Below are 14248 nucleotides of genomic sequence, written 5' to 3'. Positions count from 1 at the left end.
GTCCAAGCAGGAAGACCACACTCTAGACACGCGTCATTTCTGTGGCCTTCCTTGGCGGGGCAGAGAAGACAGGAGTTGGTTTTGCATGTCTGCCATCTAGTGAGGGTTGCAGAGGCACCACAAAGGGGTAGGACACAGCTCTGAAGCATCCAACAGAGTGCGTGTGCACACTTACTTATTGCTATTCACAGGTACACATGTGGTCAAACAGACGCTGCAGTGGTGGCCGCCGGGGCCTGACACAGCCTCCTTCACAGGCTGGGGCCCCCTCCCCCCACTGCTTAAGCTCACAGTTGGTCCCTTCTCTGGAGAGCTGCCTTAGCCAAATGGAAGACACCCCCCGACATGGGCTGCATCCTGTCCTAACACCCACCAGCTCAGAACGGGACCTTATTTGTCTATGGGGTCTTCACAGAGGAAACCAAGTTAACATGGGGTCATCAGGGTGGGCTCTGACCCATATGACTGACGTCCTTAGAAGAAGGAGAAATTCGGACGGAGGGACACGCATAGAGGGGAGACAACTTAAGGGCTCAAGAAAACACCCATCTGTAAGCCAAGGAGAAAAACCTGGAACAGATCCTTCCTCTTAGCCTTCAGAAGCAAGCAACCCTGCTGAATTCCTGATCTCAGACTTCCAGCCCCAAGAACCAGGAGAGGGTAAGTTTCTGTCATCGAAGGCGCCAGTCTGCACTTCTTGTTGCAGACCCCAAGCACACTGCTACAACCCTGTCCAGTCTCGGCGTTCACAACTGATGGGCACAGGGTACGAAGGCCTGGCCCCGGGGGGTTTGTCACCCAGGGCTTCCCTGTGGGTCAGAATGAAGCTCGTCTGCAGTGAGGCCCCATTCCTCCCCTGCACCCCCCCTGCCGTGGTGCCCACGCCTTTCTCCTGGAGTGCACTCTCCCCCAAAGTCCCTTGAATGTGAATCCCCATCTCAGGCTCTGCTTGCAGGGAACGCAGGACACCTAACATACGGTAGTGGACCAAAAAGGTTATTTTCTCATAGAAGTACCTTTTCACCTACTGGATCGAGTCCAAGCTGTTCAGTGGATTTTTAATCCCTCCAGTTCTGACCCGAACCCCACGCCAGCCTCCCCCTGTCCTTCTTACGTGCTCCACCCGCCTCATTCATGGCTCCCCAGACCATTCCTGAGCTTTTCCAACCTTCATGCTTCTGGTACTTTGGCCCAGCCCTCTGCACACAACTGCTTGTTCCAAAGAGCACCCAGACCTGCAGACCAGCTCAGATGGCTCGGTGTCCTCCAGAAGCAGTGGGCCGTCCCTGCAGGAGTGCAGCATTCACTGTCTGCAACTCCAGACCTGCTCCATTCTGCCAAGCACAGTTGTCTTTGACCGATGCTGGCACCAGCACCACCAGTTCACGTTTTCCATGCCCCCTTCCTAGACTGTGGGCTTGGCAAGGGCGGAGTGCAGGTCCTGCCTGCCCCTGGAACCCTCCCCACATTTAGATGCTCCGCCTCACTAGTGATGGGCCTCCGCTGCAACATTTAATCACAGAGCCTCATGCAAGGGAGCCATAGATGGGCCTGAGCCCTTGGGAACGTCCTGCAGATACCACACTCCTCAGCCCCCCATCCCCGGGCTCCCTGGAGCTCCTACCCACTGGCCCAGTTTGGAACGGCTTCAGAAGGTACCTACATCTTTGCAGTTTTCCGACTTGGAGAAGTGGATCAGGTCGTCGTTGTACATGTCCTGGGTGTTGAGCAGGTCACTATACTCCTTCTGGCTGAGATCTTCGGGGTTAATCCCGTTGGCCCTGAGGAATTCCTGGTATGCCACGCTAAATGCCTGCCCTATGGACTGTGCGATCAGCTGGGCCTAGACAGCAGGCAGAGAGGGAAGACGAGGGTCAGCAGGGTGGCCCTGTTGGCGGGCAGCGTGTATCCCATCAGGACTATGAGACGCAAGGCCTCAGCTGGGCCAGTGGGTCTAAATAGAGCACTAGTGCTTATCGGAGGTCATTTTCAAGATTAGTGGGGCCATTTACTGATTTCAAAGAGAGAGAAAGAGAGAGAGAAACATGAACTGGTTGCCTCCCACACGTACCCCAACTGGGGACTGAAGCTGCAACCTAGGCATGTGGCCTGACTGGGAACCGAACCCGTGACCTTTCAGTGCACGGGGTGATGCTCCAGCCAATTGAATCACACTGGCGAGACAGTGGGGACATTTTTGATTATGACTGAACACAAAGGAGCTATTGGCAATCGAGAGAAAAAGAGACAGAGATGCTGGATTTACAAGCAAGCAAAGGACAGTCCTACACTTTGGTAAGTCGCTCTACATCCTGCAATTTCCAAACATCCCACGGGACGTCCATGTACAAGGACGATTATCCATATTAAGTTGAGTCCTGTGCCTGATTATCTGAGTTCAGGACACAACTGGAATCTACATAAAAACACAAAGACTTTAGAAGTCTAGCACTCCCATTAACACTATAGTGGTACTTTCTGTCCATGGGAAAAGAAATGCTTAACTTCTCTCCCTCTGAGAGTCTGGCGACTTCAGGGGCCACAAGTCCCATCAAGGACTGCCAGCCCGCACCCTGCTGCAGAACTGGAAGGTGGCAGGGCATTGCTGCACGCATCAGGGGCATGTGCGAACAGGTGACCTGAACAATACACATCTGGAAACACGACCAGTAGACTGGCTGGCCACCACTCGTGGGTGCATGATGCACACATGTGACCTGTTGCAGCCACGCAGCAGCCCAACGAGGGGCACAGTCAGCCTGCAGAAGCTCTGCAGCCGCCCAGCTGGTGCGTGGAGCCAGGATTCACAAACTCTGCCAGGTCTGGAGCCAGTGCTCTTCTTTCGTCCTCTGCTGAAAAAGCCAAGGGTAAGCTTCCCAGGTCCACGCTTGTCCTAACTCTTGCTTGCCATTCTTTCCTTTCATCGTCTTCCCTGAAAGGAAGCCCAAGGCAAAGAAACTTCTCCTTGGGGCTCCAAGCCAGAAGAAAGGGGCAGAGAGACCCTCATCTGTACTACATAAGTGTGTCCAGGGAGCCTCAGGCTGGTAAGCAGAGCTGACACCACTTTTCCCTGGCCCACAGGGCACGTGTGGCTTAAGGCTCTTTCGGAACTTTCTGAGAACCTTCCAAAACCCGTTTTCTCCTAGTGTGCAAGTTTGGTCTCAGTGTTAAAGGAACAGCAGGGAGCATGGCGGGGAGACGTGCACAAGCTCCCAGTCTTCTCTGCGACCTCGCCCCTGGGCTGCTTTCTGGAGAACCTGACGGGGGCAGGATGGTATGGAAGGCGTTTGTTTCCTCCTCTCCCTGGCTGCAGCCGCGATGGCTCTGCCTCTCTGGAGAAAGGCAGCTTGCGTCTGACTCCCAGCTTGTTGAAGGGAGGCAATTTACTGCAGCTAGATGAACACTTTCATGGAGGAAAAATGGCCTCTTTTAAGGTGCCAAGGTTACCGCAGGCAATTTTCTTTAAGTAGTAAGGGTTCTTTGCTCGGTATGAGAAAGAGCTCGTTTTACTGAGGCAGGAGGGAAAAACCAGGCAGTCAGTGGCATAGGCACAGTCAGTGGCACAGGCCCAGCCCAGCGGACGGTCTCTGCAGTTCCAAACCACCAGGAGCTGTGGCCCCGGCCTGGGAGGGAGCTTCTGAGGCCTGCCAAGTGTTGGGAGACATTTGGGGGCTCAGGCTGCTTGCAGCTGGTGTCCTTGCCAGCACTTCCCGTCACAACTGGGAAGAAGACCGAATGGAAGAATGGGGCCACTGCTGCTATAAGCTACGTTTCTGTGTTACGTCATCACCTGGAGAGATGGAGGGGAGGAATCGCTGGCTTTTTGTCAGGAGGAGCAGCTGGTTTTCTCAGGACAGGTGGGGAGGAGTGGAGGGACAGGATCCTAATGTTCCTGTACCCCCAGGGCAGTCCTAAACAACCCAGAACTTTATTCCCAAGTGCTCCAGGGCCCAAGTGAGGCCTGCTCAGGCTCCCATGGGTTTGACTGACCTCTTCCCATTCTTCTCTCCTTTTAAGCTTTCTGGCAGTTTGGTCTTGCCATTCTTCAAGCTGTCTCAGCAGGCCCCTGCCTCAGGGCCTTTGCACTTGCTCTCTCCTGCTCTCAGTTTATTCAGATCTCTGCTCAAATCTCACCTCCTCAGAGAAAACTTTGTGGATTATCATACCTGAAGCAGCCACTGGTCCTCTATTCTGACCTGGTTTTATTTTTTCTTCATCAACCTGCCCTGGCTGGTGTGGCTCAGTGGACTGAGTGCCAGCCTGTGAACCAAAAGGTCACAGGTTACATTCCCAGTCAGGGCACAGGTTATCACCCAGTTAGGTTGTGGGCCAGGTCCCCACCTGGGGACATGTGAGAGGCAACCGATTGCTATATCTCTGCACATTGATGTTTCTCTCCCTGTCTTTCTCCTTTCCTTCCCCCCTTTCTAAAAATAAATTGTTGTAGACAACTCTGTCTGGTTCTAGGAATTGTATTTCTACCCCTTGTGGCTAAGGGCAAGAGACGACCTTTGGAATGCCAGCCGCAGGAGAAAAAGCCTGTCTCTGGTAGCAAACACTGCCTCAGTTCCTCTCCCTGCACCCAGAGCTTGGTCAGAAATCAATGACGGGTAAGACCCCTCACAGTGGGGGGCAACCTAAGCTAGACTTGATCACCTGGGAGGCCTTCATGGAAGGATTCAGGGGGCTGCAACAAAGAGCAATGGACTCCCCCCCACCCCCAACTTTGACAAAGCCTGAATCCCCTTGTTCTCTGGGAGAAGTGCTTCCTGGCTCTAATCCCTTTAAGCCTGAATATCTGTTGCAGAGAGGTTCAGCTCCTTGCCCTTACTATAGCATGTCCTAGGGGAAAATCTGGCACCACAAAGACTTGCTGATAAACCTGTGAAATCTGCTCTGCTAAGAGTGCTTTCATTCATATGATAAGGGTCCGAAAAGAAATGAGTATGTCTCCCAAAGTTTCTGCAACTCTCTTCCTGACAGACACTGACTCAGATCTCTTTGTAATGTTATCTACTGTTTGATCCTTGCTGCCCTGTATCCCTGTGTATTACAACCCAATAAAAGGCTATTTAAGAGGGCGCTCGAGGCCTTTTTCTCCTCGGAGGAACTGGCCGCTGCTGGCCTTTGTCTCCCCTGAGAAACTGGCCACAGCCCACTCTTCCTTCCTCCCCAAACAGCTCTCATCATGTCTCAGCCATATTTACTCACTCACACGTGTCCGTGGCACCAGGGGGACCTCGAGAAAGAAGTTGCCCCCACAATAAATACATAAAATCTTTTAAAATTTTTTAAAAATTAAAAAAATCCTTCCCATTACTTAATTTTACATTAAGTATATTTATCTCTTTGTCTCCCTACAACACTCATGAGTACCTTGTCTGTGTTACCCGGTCTTATATCCTTAGCACACAAACAGGGATATAAGGCTGAGTAACACATAGTAGGTGCTCTATAAATGTTTGTTTACACATATGAGTCAGGTCCTGAGAAATAAAGAGCGAATCGGCCACATGGGGGCAACTCAGGCCACTGGAGGGGGGCCGCCCTTACGTCCTCAGACTCGAAGACGTGGCAGATCATCTTGTACTGCCTTTTTCCATCCTGGGACGGGTGGGAGGCTTCTACGTTCTCCTGGGAGTTGGAGCGTGGCATGCGCCTGCGGGCCATCAGCACGACAATGTTCCCGATGTCCGCGATGTAGGAAATGGTCCTCAGAGGGTGGTCCATCATCGTCTCCTGGAGGGAGGCAGGCACAGTGCAGTCAGTCCAGGGCAGCATCCAATGACCCGTGGGAAAGTCTGCCAGCCGGAACCCAGCCAAGTGTGGTCCACATGCAGGGGATGCTGGGCTCCCTGCAAAGACCTTATGTGCAGACTTCCGTGCACCCTCCCAGGCCTGGGGGCAATTCCCCTGGCTAATAATAACCCAGGAAGTGTGTGGTAGGTGAAGAGATATTTCCATAATTTTACAACCAGTAGAATATCTGGTGGGGAAGGTAAAGAAAAAAAAGATACCAAAAATCAGCGTGTGTTGGCTGCCTTTTGTTTTCCCGTGTGTATGTGTGTACAATTTTTAAAAAAAATTTTGGGACTTCCGCCAAGATGGAGGCATAGGCGGAGACACTGTGCTTTCTCACACAACCAAGTTTAGAGACAACGTAATATTAGCAACAGAAAACACAGCCAGAACACAGAAAATTGAACTTTTCAGAAGTCTGTTAACAACAAATTCTTCAGCCTGACCGGTAAGAGGGGCGAAACCAGCAGCTGGTGGAGCAGGGTTGCACAGGAAAACTCCATCAGACGGACTCAGGCGCAGAATCCAGACGCAGGGTTGGACCTAGTGAGCGACCGACCAAGCGACCAAGCGAGCGACCGCGGGGGAAACACCGAGGGAGCAGGGCTGCGGGTTGACTGTGGTCGCACATTTGTGCGCAGATAGACAAGTGAGGGAGTGGGCAATTGGACCGGAACCCAGCGGGTCCCTGCGGCAAGCGGCTGGGAGGGTGCCGCCATTTCCCCGCTCTGACCACGCCCCCACATACAGCGTCACAACCCAGCGACCTGGGAGTCCAAGGCGCTGCTCCTCACACTTAAAGGGCCAGAACAGACCAAAAATGGCTCAAGAAGATCTCAAAGCCCCAGAGCCTATAGATCTAAGTGATGAAGAAATAGCAAAACTCTCAGACACACAGTTTAAAACACTGGTGATCAGGATCCTCACAGAACTGGTTGATTATAGCCACAAATTAGACAAATATATGAAGGCGAAACTAATTGAAATGAATGGAATTGCACAGGACACCAATAGCAATGAAAAGGAAACTGGGACTCAAATCAATGGAGTGGACTAGAAGAAAACAAATAATGGCCAAACAGAAAAGAGTCAAGAAGCAAGAATTCAAAGAAATGAGGAGAGTCTTAGGAACCTCCAGGACATCTTTAAACGCTCCAACATCCGAATTATAGGGGTACCAGAAGGGGGAAAGGCACAGCCACCAGTGGAAAACTTATTTGAACAAATAATAAAGGAGAATTTCCCCAATCTGGCAAAGGAAATAGACTTCCAGGAAATCCAGGAAGCTCAGAGAGTACCAAAGAAGTTGGACCCAAGAAGGAACACACCAAGGCACATCATAATTACATTAGCCAAAATTAAAATGAAGGAGAGAATCCTAGAAGCAGCAAGAGCTAAGGGGATAGTCACCTACAAAGGAGTCCCCATCAGACTGTCAGCGGATTTCTCAAAAGAGACCTTACAGGCAAGGGGCTGGAAAGAGGTTTTCCAAGTCATGAAAACCAAAGACCTATAACCAAGATTGCTCTATCCAGCAAAACTTTCATTTAGAATGGAAGGACAGATAAAGTGCTTCTCAGATAAGATCAAATTCCAGGAGTTCATCATCACCAAGCCCTTATTATATGAAATGTTAAAGGGACTTATCTAAGAAAAAGAAGTTAAAGAAACATGAACAGTGAAAGGACAACAAACTCAGTTATTAACAACCACACCTAAAACGAAAGCAAACTAAAAGGACAGCTAGATCATGAGTGGAAACATAGAAATGAAGATCTCAAGGAGGGTTAGCAACAGGGGAGTGGAAGGAGGAGATGGGGGGAGAAGGTACAGAAAATAAGTAGCATAGACAGTAGATAGAAAATAGATGGGGGGGCAAGAATAGCATGGGAAATATAGAATCTAAAGGACTTGAGACACATGGTCATAAACTAAAGGGGGGTAATGGTGGGGACGGGGGTGTAGGGTGGAGGGGAATGAAGGGGGGGGAAGAACAACTGTAACAGCATAATCAATAAAAAAACTAAAAATAAAATATAAAAATAAAAAATAAAATTTTTGAAAGGCTAACCTGTTCCACTTCATGAATCTTGTGATAAATACTTATGAGAATTATTGCCAAACAATATTCACAGTTTATTTTTCCCTTTGATCTTTAAGGAAACAGCCTAGGGCTCCCAGGCTCCCTGTACCCCCACCTCAAACAGACACAACCTTCCAGCTTGTACAGAAGCCAGCATCTGGGGACGGCTGCCTAAGACATGGGTGCAGAGTTGCCATGCTGCTAAGCTCCCTCCCCGGGAAAGGTGGGAGCCAGCTCATACCTGGGTGTCAGCATTCAGTACTTTGATTCTCTGCGTAGAAATGAAGAGATCCACTTCGGTCATTGGCTGAGATTCGCCTTCAGGAGCCTGAGAAGAAAAATGCACCAAAGGAAAGCTCAGGACATTCTTCTGACCCAGGTGATGGGAGCAAGGTTAGCTCACACACAGAAGCATCAAGACACAGTCACCAGAACAGCAATGCAGACTCCTGAATTAGGTTGCCAAAGCTGAAGGTACCACACAGAAGATGGACACGTGGATGAGAGTTAGCATTTGCAGGTCACGAGGAAAAACACAGAATCCCCTTTGCTTCTTCTGCTCTAGAAGCAGTAACCCACTGCAGATTTGGGTCTATGAACAGGATTGCCAATGACCCTTTCTGCAAGGGTTTCAGAGCCCAGCATATTGAAGGAATAGGGGCAACTGATTTGATGCTCCAGGATCTTGGCAAAATCACTCTGCCCCTGCTCAACTGATGGGGGACAAAGTGTACAGCAGGTGCAAACAAAGTCATCTGAATGCAGTTCTGGTCAGAGGGTCTTCACGTTCACATACCGACACAGCAACACGGAAGCAGTTCCCTGGATCCACCCCATTAAGAAACAGCCCCAATGCACCAACGTCCCATGGGTGGCTCATAAGCACCTAGAAGCTCCACAACCAAAAAAGCACATCAGTCTGGTTCATTCAAGGCTTAAGTCTGCACATGTGTGGTTATTAGCGAGTTTTCTTTTTTGCATCCAGCAATCTGATAAATCCACAAGTCAAACGTGACTGTCGTTGCACAGGCCCAAGTCCCTGCCACATGAATGCTCCTGAATGGTGGGAACTTGCACACTAGCACAGGATTCGTTTAGCATCTCCAATCTGCTCCCTGCTGTTCCTCTGAAGTGAAATGACTCATGAGCAACAGAAAACGGCCATTTTTGGCAACTGAGTTCTGAGAAACGTTGGCTTATGGGGCGGTTCAAAAAGAAATCTGAACAAAAACTTGCTGGATGCAGAAAACAAAAACACAAAATAATAAAAAAAAGGCAAAACATAAATAAATGGAAAGAACAGGCATAACACCGAGCTGATGAAGTTGTTTGTACTGCACCTTCTTCCTGCTTTTGGCTAATTTCTGGGCCATCTGCTTAGCATGGAACAAACAGAGACAGGAGAACAGTTAGAAGAGAATTTGCAGACTCAAAGTTGCAAAGGGAATTGACAAACTAATACTGATAGTGAGATAAAGCATTGCTGTGGGAGGAGGCCGGACTTAAAAAAAAACAAGTCCCACTCGGCAGACAAAGGAGCTCCTAACTGGGAACGCAGCACACACAGGGGCAGTAGGTGGAGGAGATGTAGTAAGCTGCTTCTTACTCTTAACTGCAGTCCGTGTTTTCAAAGAACCAACTTTTGGTACTGTTGGTTTTCTTTATTACACGCCTGTTTTTCTAGTTCATTGATGCTAGCCTATTCCTTTATTTTCTCCTACTTTTAGAGCCAAATTTGCTGACTTCTTTCCCTAGCTTCTTGAAATGAAAACTGCCATGATGAATTTTCAAACATTTTTCTTTTCGAATATATTTATTTAAAGCTATGAATCTCCCTCTGAGAACTGCTTTAGCTGTATCCCACATACTTCACATGCTGCAATTTAATTATCATTTCATTTAAAACATTTTCTGATTTCCATTATGATTTCTCTTTTGAACTTTGGATTACTTAGGATTGTCTTATTAATTTTAATACCTTTGGAGATTGTGTAGTATCTTTTTGTTATTCCCTTCTGAATTAGTTCTGCTGGGTCGGAGAATATCCTCTCACTTCAATCCTTTGAAATGTGTTGAGTCTTAGCTGCATAGCCCAGAGCATGCCTGACTTCAGGGAATGTGTCATGCATACTTCAAAAAATGCATTCTTCAGTCGTTGGGGACAGTGTTCTACCAACGTCAATTAGGTCAAATACAGTGGCTAAGAGTGAATCTGCTGTGCACTGGTGATTTTTTGTCTGCTTTCTCTAACATTATTGAGAGGGGGTGTTAAGACCTCCAGCTCTTACTGTGCATTGGTCCACATTCTACTTCTGTCAGTCTTTGCTTCATACATTTTATAGCTATGCTAGAAGGTGTATACATATTTAAGATATTTATGTCTTCCTAATAAATAGATCTTTCAATATTTTCCCTCTTTATCTCTAGTAATACTTCTTGCCTTAAATTGGTATAGTATTAACATGGCCTACACCTAATTAGAAATGAATGTAATGTTTCCCCTTTTCTCATATGGAAAATCATAGTTAATGAAAGAAGGGATTCTGGGGTCAACTGTCTGAAACTGAATTTTGGCTCTGCTACCTAACTAGCTGTGTCGCCTGGGGTAAGCAACTTAACATCTCTGTGCCTCCGTTACCTACCTGTCAAATGAGGATAAAAGTAGTATCTGTCTCAAGCTGTTCTGAGGATAAAATAAATGTATGCAAAGCTCTCAGAACAGTGCCTGGTGCGTTATAAGCACTATATTTGTGTTTGCTGGTACATGATTGTAATTTACCTCTATTAGGAGGTAATTTCTTGGCTTTTTCTGGGCTCCCTACATACACAAAGACCTGATAGGAGTGATGGGGGGGTCGATGGCCAAACCAGAAGGTGGTGACGGGGGTGGGGTGGAAGAAGGCCTGCTCTCTCCCATTCCTTGGTACTCACCTGGCAGGAAAGCTCTCTTGAGCTCAGCCACACTTTATTTCGTTAATGACTAAGGTGTCTTGTCTATACTACCTCACTGTGCAAAAACAAAACTGCATGAGTCAGCCATCTAAGCACCTAAGAGCTCATCTCTGCTACACCCAGGGATCCAGGGCAGCCCAGTCCTGCACAGCCATCCCACAGTTCCTACTGGTGGTCGGCGTGAAGAGTGTGCTCTGGAAAAGTCCGCACGCAGCAACTGCCATACCACAGATTCCTCTGTGGAACTGGAGAGCTCTGCCAGAGGAAGCTCTGTCTGACCTGCACCAGCTACATCCTAGTGTAGATGATGGCTGCCAGACCCCAGTGTTTGTCTGCTTTCTACCTCGTCCCCTGAAACAATGTGATGTGAAATGATGTGGCAGTTCTCTAAGAATTTCCATTACTGCTGATACCCACACCTAACAGCTACTGGTCAAGATGCTTCACTCAGAAGACAGTGATCTGAAAGGGCCCTTTCAAAGGAAAATAAGTCTCCCGCCAACAGGATGCCCAAATTCTGTCTTTTTTTTTTTTTTTTTTGCTAGAACTGGTGATGAGGAAAAAGATCCAAATGGCAGACTTGGGTTTCATAAACATTCTGAAATAATATTTATGAAGTTAAAAATACACTGTGTACTGAGAGGAAGAATACCATCTTAAACTCACTTATGATAATCAAGTGCCCTGAAACAAATTATCATTTACAATTTAGACGTAACTTTAGAAATGATGATGGAGCCAGAATGAGAAATGGAAATGGGAGTGGCAGACAGAGGGCGAAGAGAACCACAGGGCCAGCACGCTCTTAGCACAGGAGTGGCAGCATCCCTTTAAATCCTCGAGTTTCACAGGACTGATTATGGCTTAACACCCAGCAGGCTGTGTGCAAGGGCATAAGCTGTGGCACCGCCTGTCCAAGCACTTGATTCACGATGTGTATGGAGTGTTAGCTGTGGCTAAGACCCTCTGGGTTATGCACACAGGGATCCTCCCGGCTATTCCAGCCTTTCTCCCCCTGCTAAGAGTGCCCTCCACGTGCTGCACAACCGTAGAGGCGAAAGCTTACAACAGCCCTGTGAGCTGGGCAAGGCATTATCCTCCTCTTCCAGAAGAGGAAACTGAGGCACAGAGAGGCTAGTTAACTTGACCAAGGTCACACAGCTGTTAAGTGGCAGGACAGAGGTTCAGACCTGGAAGTCTTAGTTTACACTCCAAATTGCTAGTTGTGTGACTTGGGCAAGTTTCTCGTCAATAAATTTCTCTGTCTGAAACAATGGGCTCAGTGACACCTCCCTCCCAGGAGCCCCCAGCCCCCGTTTGAGAGTGTCAGTGGCCTTTCTATGAATCACAGATTTCTCCAAGTTAGATGGAAAACCACGTAACTGAGACAAAGCTAGACTGACGGAAATTTTAATTCTACAATTAACTAATAATGTTTGACCTTTAAAGAAAATCTTTCCATAAACCAATTGAAAAACCTGATCTTTCAGAACAGGCTAGTGAAGACAGGTATAAGAAGATTATTTGATAATGAATGATTCTTACAAAAATGCATGGACCCAAAAATGTCAAAACACCATTTGTGAGCTAATAACACGAGCTTCACAAATGTAGAAAGAATGGAGACGTACACACCACACTGTGCGTGGACACGAAGCAGTCACGGGGGCTCAGGCAGCACTCAACAGGCCCCTCCCGCCTTCCGGTTGAAGGGCAGAGGCTGAAGGGGGACCGGCTGCAGTGAAGTATGGAGATGGAGGCGGAGTGGACAGAGAGGAAGACAAGCGAGCTAGCTGCCCCGGCTCCGGGTCGGCTTCTCTCACGGGGTCTAGGCATCGCTCCCACACTGTGTGTGTGTGTGTAGTGACTCTACCCGGTGCACTTTAGGTTCTGACAGCACAAAGGGCAAAGCTCTCGCCAGTGTTCCCCCAATTGTGTTCCAGGCGATGCCAGCAGCGAGCCTGTAACAGGCATCACCACGCAGTGATAACGCACCTCTGTTTAAATAACTACGGGGGCTTCTGGCGCAGCAACGTGAGTTAAGTCTCCTCACCACAGGACTGCTTAGAGCCTCCAACAGGGAAGCACTGGTGGAAAATATCCACGAGACCTAATTTTTAGGGTTTCTTGAGCTTATTCGTCAACGGAACCCTACCTGTGAGCAGCGCTCAGTTTGACTGACTGCCGCACAGCGCAGTGAAAGAACAGATGCGCCGTAACACGGGAGGGTCTCACCTTCTCTGAGACAGGGGGTCCCAAATGGGAGAGACCACCAGAATCCCTGCAGGGCTCGTGAGCACACAGATTCCCGGGCCCTCCCCCACGAGTTTCTGACTAAGCAGGGATCTGGGAATCCGCATTTGTATCACGTCCCCAGAAGCTGCTGGGGATCGCACTTTGAGAGCCCTTGTTCTACCACATTCCTAAGTTATATGGGGGCTTGGGGCAGGATATTTCTCTTCCAAAATGGTGGACAACGAAGACAGAAAGGAAACATTAGGGAGGGTCCAAAGATGATTTAAAGTTTTCAAAACATGGCAGGTGTCTTCTAATTATGCTACTCCATTCGGATGCACCTTATTCCTTATATTTTGATAGCTGGAAAAGCCTTTAACTGCGCACCCCTCAGCCTGCCTTGCATTACTGTTACTTCAATACTCATTTACTCCCTTATTAGACTGCTTGTTTCTCAAGGTTGAGGACCGCGAGCATGGAGTCTTGGTTCATTTCTATCTCCTACGATATCCATTACAGGGTCTGCATAGAAACCGTTTGCTTTCTAAGCCAAATCCCCATCTTCTTTTCACATTATGTAGCAAATACCTGGCTGAACCACAGCTTCAAATTCTCTCCCCATTTGTCAAATACACCTGTAAATTCTTTGTTAAATTAAGAAAAATCGTAATTCTTAGGACTCCAGATATAAATCCAGTATCAATATTCAATGCTAACATCCGGTTGGTGCTGTGTGAGTGACAGGCACCTCAACTGTTGAGCAGACAAAGATTAAAGACTCCCTTAGAACGGAAACCCAGCTTCAGGGTTAGAGTCAGCTTGCTGACAAAGCGCCACCGACACCAGGGCCGGGCCTCAGGGCAAGGCATCCTCCGGGTCAAACAGAGGAAGCAGGCAGAGGAAAGCGAGGGGAGGGGCACGCTGAGGCCACTGCAGGGATGTGGGGAGGAAGAAGGAACTGGTCATGGAAGGAGGAAATTCCTCTGCCTTTGACTGAGTGACAGCACCAGTGCAGAAATTACTCACTAGTTGGTGGTGGCGATGTTGCTAGTAAACAGATTTCCAAATAAATCCAGAGCTTTCCTGCCTCCCTTCCTTTCTGGATAGACACTATAAAATCTGAAGCCTCATTCTGCTCTGTATTTCTCTAGGGGTGGCCTAGAAAACTCATTTCTGAAA

At 48.4% G+C, this 14248-nt stretch overlaps 1 protein-coding gene across 3 annotated transcripts in view; it reads right to left on the bottom strand.

The window, feature by feature from the left end:
• APBA1 (amyloid beta precursor protein binding family A member 1) overlaps positions 1 to 14248 on the bottom strand; it is a 198533-nt gene that overhangs the window by 13796 nt on the left and 170489 nt on the right. For 2 of the 3 annotated variants that reach the window (XM_037157604.2, XM_053656511.1), the window contains exons 6-9: positions 9223 to 9255; positions 8124 to 8210; positions 5554 to 5739; positions 1664 to 1843 (exon numbers count right to left, since the gene is read on the bottom strand). In XM_037157604.2, coding sequence (XP_037013499.2) covers positions 1664 to 1843; positions 5554 to 5739; positions 8124 to 8210; positions 9223 to 9255 — 486 coding nt within the window. The remainder of the gene's footprint in view (positions 1 to 1663; positions 1844 to 5553; positions 5740 to 8123; positions 8211 to 9222; positions 9256 to 14248) is intronic. The other variant, XM_037157605.2, reaches the window with a different exon arrangement.

Source organism: Artibeus jamaicensis, unplaced genomic scaffold (genome assembly GCF_021234435.1).
Source record: "Artibeus jamaicensis isolate MK-2021 breed Jamaican fruit bat unplaced genomic scaffold, CSHL_Jam_final scaffold_1964, whole genome shotgun sequence".
NCBI classification, from domain to species: Eukaryota; Metazoa; Chordata; class Mammalia; order Chiroptera; family Phyllostomidae; genus Artibeus; species Artibeus jamaicensis.
Note: the sequence above shows the minus strand (reverse complement) of the source record. Positions and strands in the feature narration are given on the sequence as shown.